Raw genomic sequence first — 20,832 nt, 5'->3', positions numbered from 1 at the left:
TAAGGAATTTTCACCCTGGCAGGAATATTTGAACGAAAGGTAGTCCTAAAACTTTTTGCTTTTTAGAAAGCGGGGAGTAAGTCTAATAAAAGACTTAGCCGCGCTGATCGGTCTGGGCAAGGCTAAGGGACACTTTAAAGAGCCAAATTTATTGTTCAAAGAATCAGAATGGTGTGGTAATCTTTTAGACCCTGATGCTGTAAATCCTGAAAAAGAATCTGGACTGTCTGGTCTGTGTCCTCCCTTAACTGAGAATGATCCGTAGGTAAAAGTGAGGCAAAAAAACCTTGGCGCAAGGGAATATGGACATGGCAAGAAAAATTCTTAACTCCTGTAAGCTATGAGCCGAGTCATCAGCCATGTTGGGAAAAACGACATTTTTCTGTTATTCAAGATTTAGAGAAAAGCATTAATATGAACGGGCCGCAAAAACTCAGACTACAACAGCTGTACTGGAGGCGATGGCTCAGGGATATCGATTGGCCCCATAAAAATTGGCTAGCACCTTTAAGAAAAACAAAACCAAAAACCCGTCATTCACGCCGGCACAGTACTCTATCTGGAAAATCGAGCGTGTACATCTCTGTGCTCAGCGTTCGGAGCTGGCGGCGGCGGCCCGTGGCCTCCCCGACCCTCCCGCCGCGAAGCGGCCGCCTGCGGCTGAGCCCGGCACTGCGCTCTCGGCACCCCCCCCCCCCCGCCAAAAGCGGCAGGGTTATACAGCACAGGCTTTATATGTTCTTAATGGAGTCCTCGTATTTGTAATATTTGTCATTTTATGTTGTGTCACTAATGAGTGTGGGGGACGTCTTCGTGTGCCCATGTGTGTGTGTGTGAGACGCGGCCGCTGCAGCTGCGGAGTTCTCCGGCCAGGGAAGCGGCCGGCCAGGAACTGCAGGGTCCTAGTGCCCGCCCGCTGGGTCTTCGGTGCTTCGGTTTGTTTGGGCTCAGTGTTCTCAGTGTTACATGTACAATACCTCCTCTAGCAGGAGGCAGTAATTCTGTGTTGATTCTTGTCTTGAATTTAGGTGCATACTCTGTGGGGAAAGTGCACCTCTGTACCATCTGCCTAATGAAAATATTGTTAAAAAATCATCTGCAACCTTACAGGGGTTGTCTGTTTTACCAGGAGTCATTTGTTTTACCAGGGGTTGTACATGCTGATTATGAAGAGAAAAATCAAAATTATGGTCTGTACCCCTGTGCTCTGTAACAAAAGGGTCAAAAATTGTTCAGCTTGCTTATTTTACTGCGGCTCCCCCTAATAGTATACCAAGAAGCCACAATTACTCAGGATTTAGATCAGCAGGTACCCCTTAAATATTTTTGGACTAAAACAGTGACACAAGGTTAACTTCTGGTAAAATGTACTCTCGTTAAAGCTAAAAAATCTGTTGAGCTGACAGGCATCTTAGATACTGGTGAAGATGTAACCATAATATCTGTGAGCAGATTGGCTGTTAGCTCTGGTAACTCAAATGCTTTTCAGGGTTGGTGGTCATGCTGTAACAATTTAAAGCAAGGATCTCATTAATGTAAGACGCCCAGAAAATTGGGTAGCAAATATTCATCCATTTATATTGGAAAACCCCTATTGCATTTTGGGGTCATAACTGTATGACTCAATGAGGAACTCAAATTTGTCTTAATCACCGCTGTAGCACAACCCACCCTGAAACCCACCCTGACACTAACCTTGTGAACCGAATCACCTGTGTGTACTGTCCTGCAACAACTTAAAACTGTTATTAAGACTTTAAAAGATTTACAGACACTGTTAGGAACCATAAATTAGATACAGCCGTTGTGGGCCTAACTCATGATGATCTGCATAGCTTATTTGATATTTTGTGAAAAGATCCTTCACTGACATCACCCAAAGTACTTACAGAGAAGTCAGAACAAGATCTTCACCATATAGCTAACAAGCATCGCAAGTATACTGCATTCCCCCACAGGACAAACCATCATAGAAAGAGCACGCCAGATCTTGAAAGTGCTTTTGCAAAAACAAAAGGGGGGAGAGATCTTGGCTCCAGGTCAACCATTTGCTCTGCTGTAAAACGCATGCATTTTTTCCACCAGAATGCCAGAGCAATACAAAACCAGTTTTCTTTATCAAGGCATCCAGCTAAAAACATCACTGCAACTTGCCCTGAATACCAGAAAGACTCCATCTCTTCAAACCTTTTAAACATCTCCCCTGTGTTACAGGTGCCACCAGTATTGTGTCATTTTTTCATCACAGATACCAGATCAACAAGAAGTCCAGAGCAAAGCTCAAGTGTTAACAAAAACCTAGAAAGGGGTAACTGAGAAGGACCATATCTTTTAATAACCTGGGGAAGAGGTTATGCTTGTGTCTCCACAGGTCTCATCTCCAATGGTCACCAGCAAGGTGTGTGCAACCACATCTGAGGGTGAGAGGCAGCCAGCACTCAGGATCCAGCTGTGGGTGCTGTGAGTGCCCCTGTGCTGACAGTTTGCGGTCTCTTCGACTGATCTTTTAAGCAGGATGTCTAAGTAATGTTTGCTACTGCAACAGAACAAACTACACTACAGTTGCCAATTCTTTTAAGAGAAAATGCTAACAGTAATTATAACTCCTTAATGAAATACATAGGCTTACTAGTCACTTGTGCAAAATGTACTTTAGATAAAAAATAGTTATTAATAAGGATAAGATGCTGTAAGAATGTATGTATTCCACTTTCTTTGTTCAGTAATATTAAGAATTAAGAGCTCAAGTGTTTAACCTTATTTAGAAACTCCCTTGGTTTTCCCCATGGAGTGGTGGCCAGGCTCCAGGTGGAACCCAACAGGAGGATGAAATCAGATGTGTCCGCTCAAAGGAAGTTGCCAGTTATTTTGGCCTGTTGCTTTAAGGGCTGGACCTGCTTGCAGCGACTTGGATGCCTCACCTACGGATGGACGCATCACGTAGGGTTTCCAGTTTGCAAGGAAGGGCACTCTAAATTCTCACTGTATCCAGGGTTCCCTAGCAATTGCGGATCTGAATGTTAGTACTTCTATTAATTAAATGTGCTATTCTATATTTTCCTCACTGTTTATTTTTAGTATTTAGTCATATCGCTTGCATTGGTATGGGATGCTTTGTACTTGATAGGGTAACTTAACAGTTTATTGTGGTGATTAGGAATAGTATTATTGATTGTAGTAATTATTAAAATAGCATATAGTTGTATAATGAGAAATATTAGTAAATTTATGCTTGTGCAGCCTGCACAAAAAGAAAAACGGGGAATTGTTGGAGAATGGCTTGCAGAGAGCAAGGCCATGGGTCTCTGCAGGAGCTGATTGCGGCCATCTGAGGTAAACAAAGGAAAAAACCCAGGGTACAGTTATGCTAACAAAGGACTGTTATGTTAACAAAGAGGGAAACTGAGGTACACAATGGCCTCGATGGTAAAAAAAACAACCTTGGGAAAAAAAAGGCAGGCCAGAAGAGGGAAGATGTGACATATCCGAAATGCCACAAGGGGCTGGGATATTATAATGTAGCCTTTTAGATGTACCCAATAGATTTGTGAGTAGCATGCATGATTATTGTAGAGTGTTTATATAAGGTGTGATTTCTTTCAATAAAGTTGAAGCTTGCTCTATCATTCACATTGAATCGGCTGCTTCTTCCTCCATCTGCCGAACATGTCCACCTCCATAGAAAAAAAAAAAGCCCACAAAAAGTCAAGAAGTTAACAGCCTCTACAGTCAAAACTCCCCATACCTCATGGAGAAAAATGGGTGGATCCAGCTAGTAGTGCCAGAAAAATAAAATCAAAATTAATGATGCTCTTCCCAGTGTAACAGTAATCATCACTGTGGTGGCATATTACATGAGGCAGTTCACTGAGAATACTGGTAACCCTGCCCTGCCTGAAACCCTTCCCTAGTGCTCTATGGAGTTAACACAACCAAGAAAAGCCAGCAGAACTCTGACGTTACAGCATTAAAATGCAGCAAAAACTCGAAATCAACAACAGGCCAGAGACAGAAAACATCTTGTTACAAGAGAACGTATTTAGGTTCACTGCCAGGACTGTGATTTCATCAGGGGTTTTTTGTGTTTTGCTCCCCCACCCCGAGTTTGAAAACACTAACTTTGAAGAGTTGCAAGAGCAATCAGCTACTCTTTGATGCTTTCCTACAGAACAGAAAAAACTTTGATATAGTCTTCAGTTCATATCACTCTCTAATAAATACTGCATATAGCACCAAGAGTAGTAAATAAACCTGTTACCTCAAAATACAAAAAGATTTTTTAAAAAGGAATTGTTCTGAAAAAAGACTAAAGAAATTCAAATCCTTGGTGAAAGCAACTCCTTTCTTTCAAAGTAGCATTCAGCATTAACAAAACATCTGAAAAAAACTCAGGCAGAAAAAGAACAGAGTAGTTGAAGCAAACATCTTAAACATAGCTTACACATTGCAGCTTGCATTCACTAGAACCAAAACTATACAGAACTCAGCCCTTTATGACAGTTGTGGGCGGCTCTGAAAAGAGCCTTTTTGTCGTTTCTTGATTAGTCTTAGACGTGTTCACTTGGCTTTAGCCTTGTGGCTGTCGGTCTTCTTGGGCAGCAGCACGGCCTGGATGTTGGGCAGCACCCCGCCCTGCGCGATGGTCACCTTGCCCAGCAGCTTGTTGAGCTCCTCGTCGTTGCGGATGGCCAGCTGCAGGTGGCGGGGGATGATGCGCGTCTTCTTGTTGTCGCGGGCCGCGTTGCCCGCCAGCTCCAGGATCTCGGCCGTCAGGTACTCCAGCACGGCCGCCAAGTACACCGGGGCGCCGGCGCCCACCCGCTCCGCGTAGTTGCCCTTGCGCAGCAGCCGGTGCACGCGGCCCACGGGGAACTGCAGCCCGGCCCGCGACGAGCGCGACTTGGCCTTGGCCCGCGCCTTCCCGCCCTGCTTCCCGCGGCCGGACATCACAGCGATTCAGCAAAAAAACACCCACAAACAAACCACACGAACAACCACCTACTCCCAGCCGCACCCCGCCGCCTCCTTATATACCGCCCCAGCGGAGCGGCGGCGCCCTCTCTGATAGGCCGCGGGCGAGGCGTTGTTTCGGCAGCCAATGGGAACGAGAATCGAGAGGTATCCAATCGAAAAGCTCAGCGCCGCGTGACGACCCGCGGGAGGACTGCCAACCAATAGTGATGCGACGCTGTCGAGCCGCTGCTTTGAAAGAGCTGCTATAAAAGAGGCGGCCACGGGGGAGAATCAGACGGTGTTTGCTGTCGTTGTTGAGTGGTGTGTGAGAGCTGCGCTTTTGCTGCGATGCCCGAGCCGGCTAAGTCCGCCCCCGCGCCCAAGAAGGGCTCCAAGAAGGCGGTGACCAAGACGCAGAAGAAAGGCGACAAGAAACGTCGTAAGAGCCGCAAGGAGAGCTACTCGATCTACGTGTACAAGGTGCTGAAGCAGGTGCACCCCGACACGGGCATCTCGTCCAAGGCCATGGGCATCATGAACTCGTTCGTCAACGACATCTTCGAGCGCATCGCCGGCGAGGCCTCGCGCCTGGCGCACTACAACAAGCGCTCCACCATCACCTCGCGGGAGATCCAGACGGCCGTGCGGCTCCTGCTGCCCGGCGAGCTGGCCAAGCACGCTGTCTCCGAGGGCACCAAGGCCGTCACCAAGTACACCAGCTCCAAGTGAGCCGCCTCGGCCAGACCACCTCGACCCAAAGGCTCTTTTCAGAGCCACCCACCTTTTCAGTCAAAGGGCTGTGCACTAACACTGTAAAAAAAAGTATTCTCCAGTCCTCTATGCTAGACAACATTAAATTGCTATAGCAAAATATTTTTTAACTATATCTTGGCTTATTTAGTTTTTCAAACTATAGCTTCTGTAAAGTTCTATTACAGCTTTCTTTAACATTGTGGTGTGTTTGGTGTGCAATCTGTCACTCAATTCTAAGCACGTTCATGTTAAATGTGTTGTAACTTGAAAAAGCTTCTGCATTTCTCCAACCGGGAAGACCTCGCAATTATTACTAACAGAAACCTAGCTATGAACCCCGCTGTAACCGCTATTAGAACATCTACCACTTGATGGTGCTCAGCCTTCCTGCTCTTTTTTGTTGGTTTTTTTTGTGTGTGTTTGTGTGGTTGGTTTTTTTAACAACCGAGAGGTGTCTACAGTACAGTATGATATAAAAGCCTTTAGTAGTAAGTGACATAAATGTTAATAAGCTGTTACCAATAGCCTGATGATTAATACAACACAGAAGTCCTTTCTGGAAGTTATTTGTCTTCAGCAGGTTTCTTAATATTTCTACTGCGCACATGACTTTTACAGTAACACACATAGCTTCTCCCTACAACCATTTTATGTAGAGAACATTCCCCTTGTAGCTAAAAACATCAAATGAAGATTAATATTATTTCATACCTACCCAACCATTCTTGTGTTCATAGGTCATTAATTGTATTGAAAGGAAGAAACTAGCCACTGTGGGCTGATGTCATAAACTATCAGAGTTTGTTATATACCCACTAATCAGCCCTAAAAGTCTTCAGCCTCAACTCACAGGCTTTCTGAATCACTCCATCACATTCTTAGGTAATTAGATGTTGCCATAGGTGCAGACCAAAGCCATTAACCTCTTCTTTCAACATGGGTCTGAATAAGACTGAATTCCAAGCAGAGGCTGTGGATTTCTGAACCACTTAATTCATACTGAGACTATATAATCCCAAAAGTCAACCTTTCTATTATGACTGCATGTGTTTGGTGATACAGAGACAGGCACCAGGTGTCTCTTAAATCTGCCACCAAACTATCAAAGTTAATTTCATTTTAAAGGCAGATGGGAATCTATCAGATTGGATTTCAGATATCTAGGAGCCCCAGGGAGTGCTCCTCCCAGATAATCTACACCTTGTGTAGGCTGGGAGCAGAGTCTGGACTGCCGCTGGGCACGGTGCCGGGCGGTGCTGGGCTGCGCCGAGCGCTCCCTCTGCCAGCTCCCCTGTGCCACAAGGCGCGAACGGACACGGGCATCCCTTGGGGAGGCCAGTGCTGCGTAAGCCGGCAGGAGCACCCCCATACCCCCCGCCTTCCATCAGTAGCACGTACTCATGTACCCATTTTTGGCAGGGAAGCCACCCCTCACCAAATTAAGAGCTATACATTCGTTACGGCTACTGATATTCCGTCTTATCCCTAGCTGTCCAAGAACAGCCTCATTCGATCCCTTCAGAGTGGGACAGTTCACAACAATGGTGAGCATATCTTGCCATGACGTGCGGATAAAATTCCTCTTTTCATCGGTGGGATGAAGTGCCTTCTCTCCTCAGAACTGTGACACCCACTACTGACAAAGACAAATATTTTACCAAACTACTTGACACTTTCGCTTGCATACCATCTGTGCTCTTAGGAAGGTGCATGGTTCCAGGATTTAGGCTTTTTTCTTGCAGTGAAGGAATCTAAATTCAAACCTGCTTCTCATTGGATGCTGCCATTTATCGTCTGCCAAAGTCTTGTCCCTAATAGACACTGGTATGTATTGCATATTGTCTAGGAGAGAAAGCCAACTGCCATGGAAAGAGACACTGATAAACAGCTGGAACTAGTATCAGAAGGTGTGGTAAAAAAAAAAAAAAAAAAAAAAAAAAAAAATACCAAACAACATCCCAGGCAGTTGTAGTGCTAGGGCCTGAATAATAGGTCCTGAAACAAAGCTGACCTCTGGGTGAACCTCACAACTAAATGTTATGCATTATTAGTATCTGTTTATTAGTAACATCTGTATTACCATTAGCGTTAATTATGAGGATCCGATAATTCATGAAATACATATGTTCACTAGTGAAAGATGTAGCTTAGGATATAATCAGTAGTGAGGATGAAATGCTGTGAGAATGTGTATCCAACTTTCCTTGTTTAGCCTTGTTCAAGCCTGAGAACTCAAGTGTTCGGTGTTGTTGGAAACTCCCTTGGTTCTCCCCACTGAGTCCTGGCCAGGCTTTGGGTGGAATCCAACAGGAGGATGAACCCAAATGTTTCCACTCAAAGAAAAGTGCAAGTTATTCTGGCTTGCTGATTTTTGGTATATAAGGCTGGACCCTCTTGCTGCGACTTTGGATACCTCACCTACGGATGGATGCATCACAGGACTTCTCACTTGCAGGGAAAGGTACTCCAAATCCTCGCTGCAACCAGGGCTCCCCAGTGACTGTGAATCTGGATGTTGGTAACGTATGCAAGTAGTGATGTATTTTCCTTAATCGCTATTCTTCCCATCATGTAGTAATGATTAGGTGCATTGCCTTGCTTAACTGTATGTAGTAATAATTAAGTATACTATTCTGTGTTTTCCTTACTGCTTATTTTCTGTATTACTTTGTTATATCCTTTAATTATTAACAGTAAAATCAGCCTACTCTTTTCACTCTGGGTCTGAGTTTAATTGGCATCCTCCATCAGCAGAACAGCAGTATAAGTCTATTTTCCTTTGGGAGCTGCTTCTCAAACTTCACCTGGCAGCCACAAGTGTAAGGAAACAAAACTGTACAGGCCACAAAAGTTTGCTTGGTGTCTCTCTAGAAAAGAACTAGGTTATATGGAGACCTGAAAACGAGTGAGCTGAACTCATTGTTCGGGGTGGATCTACCAATCCGATGTCAGAAGAAAGGGGAACGTATCTAAGACAAAGAAAAAAAATTGCACATCTGAAGACAGGGGTTTTATCAGCCTTTTGTTCCTGCAAAGCCCCATCTTTCCTGCTGGAACAGCGCACAGAGATGTTTGGCCAGCCTGTCCCTCACCTAACTTTTTTGTGTGCTTTCAGATCTTAGGGAAGAGCTGATTCCCTGAAGGCAGGAATCACTCATTTGGAAGGGCAGTTCTGGGTGCACGTTCCACACAATGGAAAATGCGACTCTGTATTGACAATGCAGAGTAAAAATGCTTTATTCCGCACATTAGTTGTGTACAGGCAGATTCCATTGCTGTTCCGCTTGTACTTCTGCATGCAGTCGGACTCTGTTCCCATGAGGCAAACGTGCTTCTTGTCGCTAGGACCTTCCTCCTCCCTTTCCCTTTGCCAGACTTGAAGGTGACTTGTTGGAGGATTTCTCAAGATCTTGCCCTCCATCCACTGGTTTTAACCTCTTTCTTGTCTTGGGGGTTGCATTTAGGCTCAGGCTTTACCTTATGTGCTGTGCCTGGGCCCTCCTATATGAAAAAGATGTGGACAGGCTGAAGAGGGTCCAGAGAAGGGCTGCAAAGATGATCCCAAGGGACTGAGAAGCCTGCCATATAAGGAAAGGCTGAGAATTGGGTTTGTTCAGCCTTACGAAAAGAAGACTTAGGGGAGACCTTATCCCCATGTTCCAGAATTTAAAGGGTGGCTACAAAGAAGATGGAGACTCCCTTTTTACAAGGAGTCATGTGGAAAAGACAGTGGATACAAGATACTCCTAGGGCTGTTCCAACTGGACACAAGAGGAAAGTTCTTCACAATCAGCCACTGGAATAATCTCCCCAGGGAAGTGGTGGATCCCCCAACACTGGACACTTTTAAGATTCAGCTGGACAGGGTGTTGGGCCATCTTGTCTAGACTGTGCTTTTGCCAAGAAAGGTTGGACCAGAGGGTCCATGAGGCCCCTTCCAACCTGATATTCTCTGATTCTGTGACTCCACTGGCTGCTCTTTCCTGATTCAACCTCATCACAGCCTTGTCCCTGCAGACTTACCCAGTGATTCAGGGTTGTGGCTGTCCCCAGTCACTGCTCCCATCCCTGCCCCACTCACCAGCTGCAGGTGTTGGGGGGCTGTGTCCTTGTTGATGACAGCATGGCCCTGCCTGCCTCACTGTTCCCCTCACCTCCCAGCTTGCTCGCCCTTGCGGGGCAGCCCCTTCCTGCTGCTCCACCACAAACTTTGTTGAATTTGTTGGTCCACATAGGAATGTATTTATGGAAGTTAAATTAGACTTAAGAGAGAATCTCATCCCCTTTCAAATAGCCATCATTTACACATCTGTCCCCATGTAGTGTGCTAGTGATGGTAGCACAGTTATCATGATTGAAGGAAAAATTCAGCCACTTCCAAACAGTCTCTGAGACATCAGCCTTCTTTGATGATCCTGCACAGTTCTCTTTTTCTAGCTCAACATACCATCATCTCCTCAAATACCTGATGCTGGGATAATATCAGAGCAGGCTGCCCTTGATTTGCATAAAGATGACCTATTGCTGACTTGGAGTGATGTGGTTCAATATTGCTTCTGTCAGTATTGGCTGCAAAGTGCCATAGGTGTCTGTGCTAGTTTGAAAATAAACTAGTGGGAGACACCAAGTCAGAATAACAATTTAATAAGGAAAAAAAAGTTATATATATATAAAGGCAGATAACACTGGGTTAAACTAACAGACTCAGGATACAACCTGACACCCTGTTAATCAGGGTGGTGGTAGCAGTCTGGTAGAATGGTGGCTGCAGTCCCCCCCGAAGCAGTGATTCTGTAGAAAGCAGATCTGCTCTTCCTCAGAAAAGTCCAGCGGTGGCTAAGTAGCTCCTGTCCTCTGGAAATCCAGTGGAAAAGAGAGTGTCTCTGGTATTCAGAATCTCAGGTTATATCCAGGATGGAATGCTAGTTCTCTCCCTCTGGGTGGAGCATCTCACAATGGGATAATGAGTCATGCTGCATGGCATTGATGGGCCATTAGCAGAAAGATAGTCTGGAGGGGGGGGAGGCAAGGGAACACTGGCCCACCTGATTTCAACACCTCATGAGGATGATAATAGAATACACTGCAACCCAGGACATAATCCACCCCTTATTCTATTATCATCTACATCATCCCAAATCAATACCTTCCTTAAACTCTACACACGCCACCCCCCCACCCCCCCCACCCCCCCCATATATATATACAATGAAACCCTACACACAGTTCTCACCTAAGATTAGGTCTCCTTGTGGTACACAGTGGGTTTCCCCATCTTTTTGCATTACCCACCAAGTGTAACCAGGTCCTTGAGCAAAAACAATCCCACGGATGGGTTTGCCTTTACCTGAGGTGGGATTAATCCAAACAGTCTTTCCTAAAATACCTCTCAGGTGTACCACAGGGACTCTATCTCCATCCACTGTGTGCAAGGGTTCAGACTCAGCGGGACCAGTTCGACTGATGGACCCTCGGGTATTGACCATCCAGGTGGCCTTTGCTAAGTTCACTTCCCAATTTTTTAAGGTCCCCCCACCAAGTGCCTTTAGGGTGGTTTTAAGTAGTCCATTGCAGCGTTCAACTTTCCCGGCAGCTGGTGCATGATAAGGGATATGATATATCCATTCAATACCATGTTCTCTGGCCCAGGTGTTGATGAGGCTGTTCTTAAAATGAGTCCCATTGTCTGACTCGATCCTCTCAGGGGTGCCATGTCTCCACAGGACTTGCTTTTCCAGGCCCAGGATGGTGTTCCGGGAAGTAGCATGAGGCACAGGTAGGTCTCCAGACATCCAGTGGTTACTTCCACCATGGTCAACACGTAGCTCTTGCCTTGGCAGGTTTGGGGAAGGGTGATGTAGTCAACTTGCCAGGCTTCCCCATACCTGTACTTTGACCATCGTTCACCGTACCACAGAGGCTTCACCCTCTTAGCCTGTTTGATTACAGCACAGGTCTCACAACTGTGGATGACCTGTGAGATGCTGTCCATGGTAAGGTCCACCCCTCGGTCACGGGCCTATCGGTAGGTTGCATCTTTCCCCTGATGACCAGAGGCATCATGGGCCCAACGAGCTAGGAATAATTCTCCCTTGTGCTGCCAGTCCAGATCCACATGAGATACTTTCACCTTGGCAGCTCGGTCCACCTCCTCACTGTTGTGATGCTCTTCATTTGCCTGACTCTTGGGTACATGCGCATCCACGTGTCGAACCTTCATGGTTAGCTTCTCTGCTCGGGTGGCGATGTCCTGACAAATCTCAGCAGCCCAGATGGGTTTCCCTCTGCATTGCTAGTTGGCCTTTCTCCAGCGATCCAGCCTTTCCCACAGAGCATTAGCTACCATCCACGAGTCGGTGTAGAGATAGAGCCTCGGCCACTTCTCTAGTTCAGCAATACCCAAAGCCAGCTGGATGGCTTTAAACTCTGCAACCTGACTTGATCCACCTTGTCCCTCAGTAGCTTGTGCAGCTCATCGTGTGGGGCTCCATATTGCAGCTTTCCACTTCCGGTTAGTGCCTACAATTCGGCAGGAACCATCAGTGAAGAGGGCATAACGTCTTTCAGTCTCCAGTAGCTCATTATATGGTGGGGCTTCCTCAGCACGAGTCACTTGCTCTTTCTCTTCTTCAGAAGATAATCCAAAAGTCTCACCTTCAGGTCAGTTCGTTATAATTTCCAGAATCCCAGGGTGATTCGGGTTTCCAATACGGGCACGCTGTGTGATGAGAGCAATCCATTTGCTCCATGTGGTGTCAGTGGCATGATGCGTGGAAGGAACCTTTCCCTCGAACATCCAACCCAGCACCAGTAGTCGGGGTGCCAGGAGGAGTTGTGCTTCTGTGCCGATTACCCCTGAGGAAGCTTGAACTCCTTCATAGGCGGCCAAGATTTCCTTCTCTGTGAGAGTGTAGTTGGCTTCAGACCCTCTGTAGCTTCGGCTCCAGAATCCCAGTGGTTGACCCCAAGTCTCACCAGGCACTTTCTGCCAGAGGCTCCAGGACAGACCATTGTTCCCGGCTGCAGAGTAGAGCACGTTCTTCACCTCTGGTCCTCCTGACTGTGCCAAGGGCTACTGCATGAGCAATTTCCTGCTTGATCTGAGCAAAGGCTTGCTGCTGTTCAGGGCCCCAGTGGAAATCGTTCTTCTTGCGGATAACCAGGTAGAGAGGGCTCACGATCTGGCTGTACTCGGGAATGTGCATTCTCCAAAAACCTATAGCGCCTAGGAAAGCTTGTGTTTCCTTCTTGCTGGTCAGTGAAGACATCGCAATGATCTTATTGATGACCTCGGTGGGAATCTGATGTCGTCCATCTTGCCACTTTACTCCCAGGAACTGGATCTCTCGGGCAGGTCCCTTGATTTTGCTCCTTTTGATGGCAAAGCCGGCTTCCAGGAGAATCTGGATGATTCTCTCTCCTTTCTCAAATACTTCCTTTGCTGTGTTTCCCCACACGATGTTGTCGTTGATGTATTACAGATGTTCTGGGGCCTCACCCTCTTCCAGTGCAGTCTGGATCAGTCCATGGCAAATGGTGGGACTGTGCTTCCACCCCTGGGGCAGTCGGTTCCACGTGTATTGCACACCCCTCCAGGTGAAAGCAAACTGGGGCCTGCATTCTGCTGCCAAAGGAATGGAGAAGGTGGCACTGGCAATGTCAATAGTGGAGTACCACTTTGCTGCTTTGGACTCCAGCTTGTACTGAAGTTCCAACATGTCCGGCATGGCAGCGCTCAATGGTGGCGTGACCTCATTCAGGCCATGGTAATCCACCGTCAGTCTCCATTCTCCACTGAACTTACGCACAGGCCATATAGGGCTGTTGAAAGGTGAACGGGCCTTGCTGACCACCCCTTGGCTTTCCAGTTTATGAATCATCTCATGGACGGGAACCACAAAGTCTCTGTTGGTACGGTATTGCCGACGGTGCACTGTTGATGTGGCGATTGGCACCTGTTGTTCTTCAACTCTTAGCAGTCCCACGGCAGAGGGGTCATCTGAAAGGCCAGGAAATGTGCTCAGTTGTTTGATATCTTCTGTCTCCACAGCAGCTATCCCAAAAGCCCAACTATGTCCTTTTGGGTCTTTGAAATATCCATTTCTGAGATAGTCTATGCCGAGAATGCATGGGGCCTCTGGGCCAGTCACAATGGGGTGTTTCTGCCCCTCATTAACAGTTAAACTCACTTCAGCTTCCAGTACAGTCAGCTGCTGGGATCCTCCTGTTACCCCAGAAATAGAAATTGGTTCTGCTCCCACATACCCTGATGGTATCAGAGTACATTGAGCACTGGTGTCAACCAAAGCCATGTATTTTTGTGGGTCAGATGTGCCAGGCCATCAGATCCACACAGTCCAAAAGACCCCATTATCCCTTTCCTCTACCTGGTTAGAGGCAGGGCCCCTCTATTCCTGGTCATGGTACATGTTGCTTCCCTCTGGTGAATATGCTCCTGAGGTCTCTTCAAGAGGATTGGTCATATTATCATTCCTATACTGTCTGGAATTCTGTGCATGAGAGACTGGAGCAGTGTTGACTCTAGATGAGCTTCTTGTGGTAGTTGTCCCTCTTTTTAGTTCACGTACCCAGGCTGCTAAAGAGGAGGTGGGTTTTCCATCCCACTTACTCATGTCTTCTCCATGTTCCTGAAGGGAAAACCAGAGATTACCTCGTGGGGTGTATCCTCTCTCCCTGGTTGGGGGACACCTGCTCCTAATGGCAGAGACTGTTGTTGGTTCTGGCGAGATGTGGTAAATCTCTTCCTTAAGTTCCTTTTTCAGTTTCTGATGGCCCTCTTCAATCAAGCTTCGGACTTGCTCAGCCAGCCTTGTTTCTACGGACGAGACATGGGTGTGAAACGGGGCTGTGACAGTGTCCTCGTAAATTCTCAGTTTGTTGACCAAGACGCCCACCCTGTCCTCGCCTTCCCTTCATTGCAGCGTTGCCAGGTAACAGGAGTACATCTCTGGTCCAAGGCATGCAAACCTCAACCACACCTGTGATGTGCACTGGACACCATCTGGGCTCTTAGGAAATCTCTCATCTTCTGAGAAAATTATTTCCAGCACAGCCAATTCCCTCAGGCACCAGATACCCTGTTCCATTGTGCTCCATTTTCCTTGGTGCACCTGGAGGTCTTCTTTACAAAAGTACCTGTCCCTTACACTTGTCAGCAGTCACTGCCAGAAGCTGAGAGTTTCTTGGGTTCTCCCGATCCCCTGGTCAATGACCACATCCCGGGACAGAGATCCCAGTTGCCTGGCCTCACTTCCGTCCAGAATGGTGTCATTGACTGCAGCGTCCCAGATGCAGAGCATCCAGGTCAGGACAGAATCGTTTGTCTGGCGGGTGAATTCCCTCCGCAGGTCACGCAGCTCACCCAGGGATAGCGACCGAGTGATGATCTCGATCAGGACAGTGTCAATAATAGTGGCCATCAGCCTTTCTGTCTTTCCTTCCTGTTTCCCTCTGCTGTCCTTCTTCCTGTCCACCTCACCCATCTGAAGGTGCTTTCTGTTCGTTATTCCCCTTGATCCCAGGAAGCTGCTATATACCAGCACTCTTCCATCCCCAGCCCTCCTCCTACGGAAGGACCATTGCTTCCTTACGGCATGCAAGCCATGCCTGTCATTACTGAACATAGAGCATCCACCTCTTCCCTGCCTCATCAAATGTCCTGACTCCTGATTTGTGGTGTTGAGTCGTCCTTTTGAGCTGTAGCAACTCAGCCAAGGAATGTGCTGAACATAGTTATGGTTGGCCTAGACAGACAAGAGAAGCTTGTGGTGGCTGTTCTTATGCACCAGAGAAGACAGACTGTTTCTTTGTCCAGCCAAGCAGAGAATAGTTACCACCCTCACTATCTTGCTTCAGATGTCTGTGTGCAGTCAAGCAATACAGAGATAGGCAAAGGAGAGAGCTAGTGGAAGGGATGAGAGAGTGATGCAAATGCAGGATATCCTGAGGAGAGAAAGAGGTCCCAGGGAAGCTGTGAATCAAAGCAGAGCCGCATTGACCACCTGCCTGCAGTGCCTGTATGCCCACATGCTAGTTGGCAGCATCCTGTTGGGAACTGGGTGCTGGTGGTGGCCCTAGGCTTTCCTCTGCCTACTGACAGTTAGTTGGAGCAGCCAGGCTCCTCCTGAGCCAGGTTATGAGAATGAATCATCAAAATTTAAGGGTGTCACAGCTGTATCCCGCTGATTTTGCTGATCTCATTCTGTGAATGGGATTGATTTATTCTGTGAATACTGGGCTGCCTGCAGAGCCCCTTCATCAGGGAAGCTTCCAGAATAATCTGCAAGGCCTGTAACACTTGTGCCATGTATATCAGCTTTCCAGTGTCTCAGCTTTCTTCTCAGTGCTCATCTGCAATGCTCCACTGCTCATTTCTCACAGCCTACAAGGAGGAAGGGAAGCTTAGATGTCTTTTGCATCCTGAAGCATTGCAGCTGATTGCACTGTTCCCATTGTAATAAACTATTGTAACTAATTTGCTAAGTTAAGCAAGGCGGGTGCTGTAATAATATTGTAACTAATTTGCTAGGCTGGGCAAGGCGGGTAGGTACACTTGAACGATCTGTAAATGTTAAACAATTAAATGTAAAGTGTGCCATTCGGTTGGAACAATGTAACCGTGCCTCAGAAACCCCACCTAGCATTCGGTTGGAACAATGTAACCGTGTCTCAGAAACCCCACCCAGAGCTAACATGTAACTGCTGTTTGAAGAACAGCCCGCCAAAAGGATGAAATCATGAGGCTTTTAAAAGATCCGATAGGAGAAAAGCGCGCCAGGAGACCAAGGCTTCCAGACTTTCGAAAGACCCAACAGGAGGACACGCACCCCAGCAACCCAAATGACCCAATGGAAAAGAGCAGGACAGCTACCTGACGGGAGGAGACTGGTTAAAGACGATGGCACAAGAGTATAAAAAATGCTGCTTTTTGGAACTCGGTGTGCGTGTGGCAGAGTTGCGGCTCTCCATGCACCCAGTGCTGCTTTGCCTATTGCTTCCCACCCTAAATCGATTGAACCCAAATAAAAACATATATTTTTATAAAAATTGGCTTTGTCTGATTATAACACCATCTTTGTAGTATTGCTTTCCACCTTTGATCACAGGTCGTCTGAGTCACGGCACCAGACAGCTAGGAGGTGGCTCAGCCACTCAATCTCTGCCTGCGCTGCTTGCGGCTTGTAGGAGACCATACAGGACAGTTCCATTCTGCAACAAGGTGTACCGTTACATGTTTGTCATTCTTATTTCATCCTGACAAAACCCAGACCAACTGTGCTTCACGGGCCAGGCAGAAGTCAAAACTAACATTTTGTTCTCACCATCTTGAAATGCAAACGAAAACTTGGCCGTGTGGTACAACGCCTTTGCTGAGGCTGTCTGTGGAGTGGACAGCCTAGGAAAGACAGTGCCACCTCCTTCCCCAGAGTAATCTGCAGTGGGTAGGAGCTGCTGTTCCCCAATGCATGGAGCAGGCAACAGCAGTCCAGACATGCTACACGGGGAGATCCCAGATGACAGGCACAAAGTGCGCAGCAGCAAATGTCATGTTCATGTGACATTGAAGTGCATTATTTCACATGTTGAAGTTCCCCCCACAAAATGAGGCTTTTCATCAAACCATTAATACACACATATAAATTAATCCAGTACAGTACCATTTTCATACATATTGTATGCATGTATCACTTTGAAACATTAAACCAGAAACTTTATAATTTGACTCACTGGTTGCTTGATTGATTGATCTGAACTGATTCTTGGAGTTATCCCTTAGCTGAGCTTGGAAGTTATCAAAAACAATGAGGTCTGGAATGATCAAGGAACTATTTCTCTCTTGCTTTGAGCCAAAATAAAATCATCCAAAGTCTGCAATTACATCGAGGGCAGATTTGAATTGCCTTGAGTGACTCTGTGACTTTGTTTCTGTTTCTTATGTACCTGGAGCATCCATAAGCCATAATGAATTTAACTGGATCACATATATAAAGCGTGAATGCTCAGCAGCACAGGCATTAGGAAGGTCTGCCCCCTTGAGAAAATACTGAAGATGCTGTGCAGCCTTAGGCAGCCCAAGGTGAAAGACATGTTAATGGGCCTTGCAGCTACAGGCTTAATGCATGACCTTGATCAGCCTGATTGAAATGAGCATTCATATGCTGCAGTCCTGTCTCCTCAGCTGCATCTGGGAGATGGATGCCTCCATATATCCTCCTCAGCAAACAGTAATAGTCCAGCACAGTCACAGTTCACATGGTGGGATGAATCTCAAGACTGGAGTGCTGCAATTGATGGCTATAAACTGTTCAGAAGGGACAGTCAAGGAACGGCTGGGAGGAGGGTTGTTGTCCTCTATGTAAAAAAAAAAAAATAAAAAAAAAATTGATTGATTGCACCAAGCTGTCCTTGAAAAACAGTAATGAACGGTTGAGAGCTTGTAGGTAAAAATTAGAGGCCAAGCCAACAAAGGAAGCCTCATGGTTGGTATTTCCTATAGGCCTCCTGATTAGGGGGAAGATGTTGACAAAGCTTTCTTACTTCAACTACAGGAAGTATCACACTCACAGGCTCCGATCCTGCTGGGGGACTTTAGTCAACCTGGCCTCTGCTGGAAAAGGAACACAGCAAGCTGTAAGCCATCCAGGAGACTCCTGGAGTGTGTTGAGGATAATTTTTGAATCCAGGTGAAAGACAGCCCAACCAGAGAAGAAGCACTAAGGGACCTGTTTCTCACCAACACAAGTGGACTAAATGGAGATGTCAAGATTGGTGGCAGCCTGGGCGGCAGCCTGCGCCCAGGCCCATCACGAACTTGAGGGATATAGGCCAGGCAAAATGGCCCATAGTCAAAGTCAAGACCCTGAATTTTAGTAGAGGAAACCTTCAGTTGTTTCAGGAACTAGTGGATGGAACCCCCTCAGAATCTGCCCTCAGGGATAAGGGAGCAGAACAGAGCTGGTATCTATTTAAGGACATTTTTTTTGAGAAAAGTGCTCTTGATTCTCATCCATAAGAAAGCAGTCTAGGAAGGCAGGGAACCAGTTTGGCTGAGAAAGGACCTTCTGAGAGAAATGAAGTGCAAGAAGGAAATGCACAGGCAGTTGAAGCAGGGACATGCATCCCAAGAAGAATATAGGGACGCTGTCCCAGTGTGTAGGGATGGGATCTGGAAAGCTAAGGCACATCTCGTGCTGAACTTGGCAAGGGATGTGAAGAATAATAAGAAAGGCTTCTGTAGGTATGCTGATTAGAAAATTAAGACTAAAGAAAATACACCCCCCAGTAAGTAAGGCAGATCTAGTGACAACTGACAGGGAGATGGCTGAGATAGTCAGAAATTTTTTTGCATCAGTTTTCACTGGCAATCACTCCTCCCATATCTATCAAGTCTCTGAACCTCAAAGCTGGGACTGGGGGAACACAGTCCCTCCTACTGTAGGAAAAGATCAGGTTTAAATCCATTTGAGGAACCTGAACATGCACAAGTTCATGGGACCTGAGGAGATTCATCCCAGAGTTCTAAGGGAATTGGCAGATGTCATTGCCAAACCACTCTCCATAATACTTGAAAAGTCATGGCAGTCAGGTGAAACCCCCAGTGATTTTTTAGAAAAATCACTTTATACTAGAGACTAGATAGAAATAAGACCCTGGGAACTACTGACCAGTCAGCTTCACCTCAGTGCCCAGTGAGCTCATGGAGCAGATCCTCCTGGAAGCTGTGTTGAAGCATATGGAAGACAGGGAGGTGATAGACAAGAGGTATGGATTTGATGGATGGACTGTTGGATATGGAATTGTCTGGATGGTCGCATCCAAAGAGTTATACTCAATGGCTCCGTGTCCAAATGGAAACCAATGAGTGTTCTCCCTCAGACGTCTGTGCTGGGACCAATATGGTTGAATATCCTCATCAATGATATAGAGAGTGGGATTGGGTGCACCCTCAGCAAGTCTGTGGATGACGCCAAGCCGAGTGGTACAGCTGATTTGCTAGAGGGAAGGGATGCCGTCCAGAGGGACGTTGGCAGGCCGAAGAGGCGGGCCCCTGTGAATCTCACAAAGTTCAACAAGGCCAAGTGCGAGGTCCTGCACGTGGATGGGACCATCCCCAATATCAGTACAGACCGGAGGGAATGAATTGATTGTGATCAAACCCACAGAGCATGACTTAGAGATAGTGATGGATGAAATGTTGGACATCAACCAGCAATGTGCGCTTGTGGCCCGGAACACCAGCTATAGCCTGTGCTCTGTAAAAAGAAGCACGGCCAGCAGGTCAAGGGTAGTGATTCTCTTCCTCTACTCTACTATCATGAGACCCCACCTGGAGTACTATACCAAGGTCTGGGGCGCCCAGGACAAGAAAGGCATGGACCTATTAGAGCAGGTCCAGAGGAAGACCATGAAAATGATCAGAGGGCTGGAACACCTCTCCCATGAAAGAAAGCTGAGAGAGTTGGGGTTGTTCAGTGTGGAGAAGAGAAGGCTATGGCGAGACCTTATTGTGGCCTTTCAGTATGTGAAGGGAGCTTATAAGAAAGACAGATAAAGACTTCACCAGGGCCTGCAGTGACAGGGCAAGGCTCAATGGTTTTAAACTGAAAGAGGGTAGATGTAAATTGGTTCTAAGGAAGACATTTTTCGTGATGAAGCTGATGGGACACACCAGAATGGGTTGCCCAGAGAAGTTTTTGATGTCCCATCAGTGGAAGTGTTCAAGGTCAGGTTGGACGGGGCTTTGAGCAACCTGATCTAGTGAAAGATGTCCCTTCCCACAACCAGGCGATTGGTCTAGATAATCTTTGAAGGTCCCTTCCAATCCGAACCATTCTGTGATTCTGTAACGCACCAAGTCACACAGGCTCAAAAGAAGAACCTTCATGAAAGCATTTTTAGCCAATACCAGAGTAGGATAAAAAGGAGTCCTTGCACTTCTGACTGAAGTTCTGAAAAAATTCTGTCATATCCAAATATCCCAGTCCACTCTGAGCAGTACCTTCAACCTTTTGCATTTTAATAAATCTTATGTTTGCCTGACAATTTTTTTTCCAGGGAAAAAGAGAAGTCAGAAGTCATTCAGTATTTTAGTGAGTATATAATTGT

The 20,832-nt window shown here is 46.7% G+C and overlaps 2 protein-coding genes across 2 annotated transcripts; one reads left to right on the top strand and one right to left on the bottom strand.

The window, feature by feature from the left end:
• Window positions 1-4,375: 4,375 nt before the first annotated feature.
• LOC141958581 (histone H2A-IV) lies at window positions 4,376-5,047 on the bottom strand. Its single transcript, XM_074901418.1, has one exon. The coding sequence runs from the start codon at window positions 4,945-4,947 to the stop codon at window positions 4,558-4,560; it is 390 nt and encodes a 129-aa protein (XP_074757519.1). The 5' UTR covers window positions 4,948-5,047; the 3' UTR covers window positions 4,376-4,557.
• A 193-nt stretch (window positions 5,048-5,240) lies between these two features.
• On the top strand, window positions 5,241-5,718 carry LOC141958580 (histone H2B 5). Its single transcript, XM_074901417.1, has one exon. The coding sequence runs from the start codon at window positions 5,302-5,304 to the stop codon at window positions 5,680-5,682; it is 381 nt and encodes a 126-aa protein (XP_074757518.1). The 5' UTR covers window positions 5,241-5,301; the 3' UTR covers window positions 5,683-5,718.
• The last annotated feature ends 15,114 nt before the right edge of the window (window positions 5,719-20,832 follow it).

This window comes from Athene noctua, chromosome 3, assembly GCF_965140245.1.
Source record: "Athene noctua chromosome 3, bAthNoc1.hap1.1, whole genome shotgun sequence".
Classification (NCBI taxonomy): Eukaryota; Metazoa; Chordata; class Aves; order Strigiformes; family Strigidae; genus Athene; species Athene noctua.
Note: the sequence above shows the minus strand (reverse complement) of the source record. Positions and strands in the feature narration are given on the sequence as shown.

Excerpts from the sequence above, each read along its gene's own strand:
- LOC141958580 (XM_074901417.1), top strand. The coding sequence starts at position 5,302 with ATGCCCGAGCCGGCTAAGTCCGCCCCCGCGCCCAAGAAGGGCTCCAAG.
- LOC141958581 (XM_074901418.1), bottom strand. The coding sequence starts at position 4,947 with ATGTCCGGCCGCGGGAAGCAGGGCGGGAAGGCGCGGGCCAAGGCCAAG.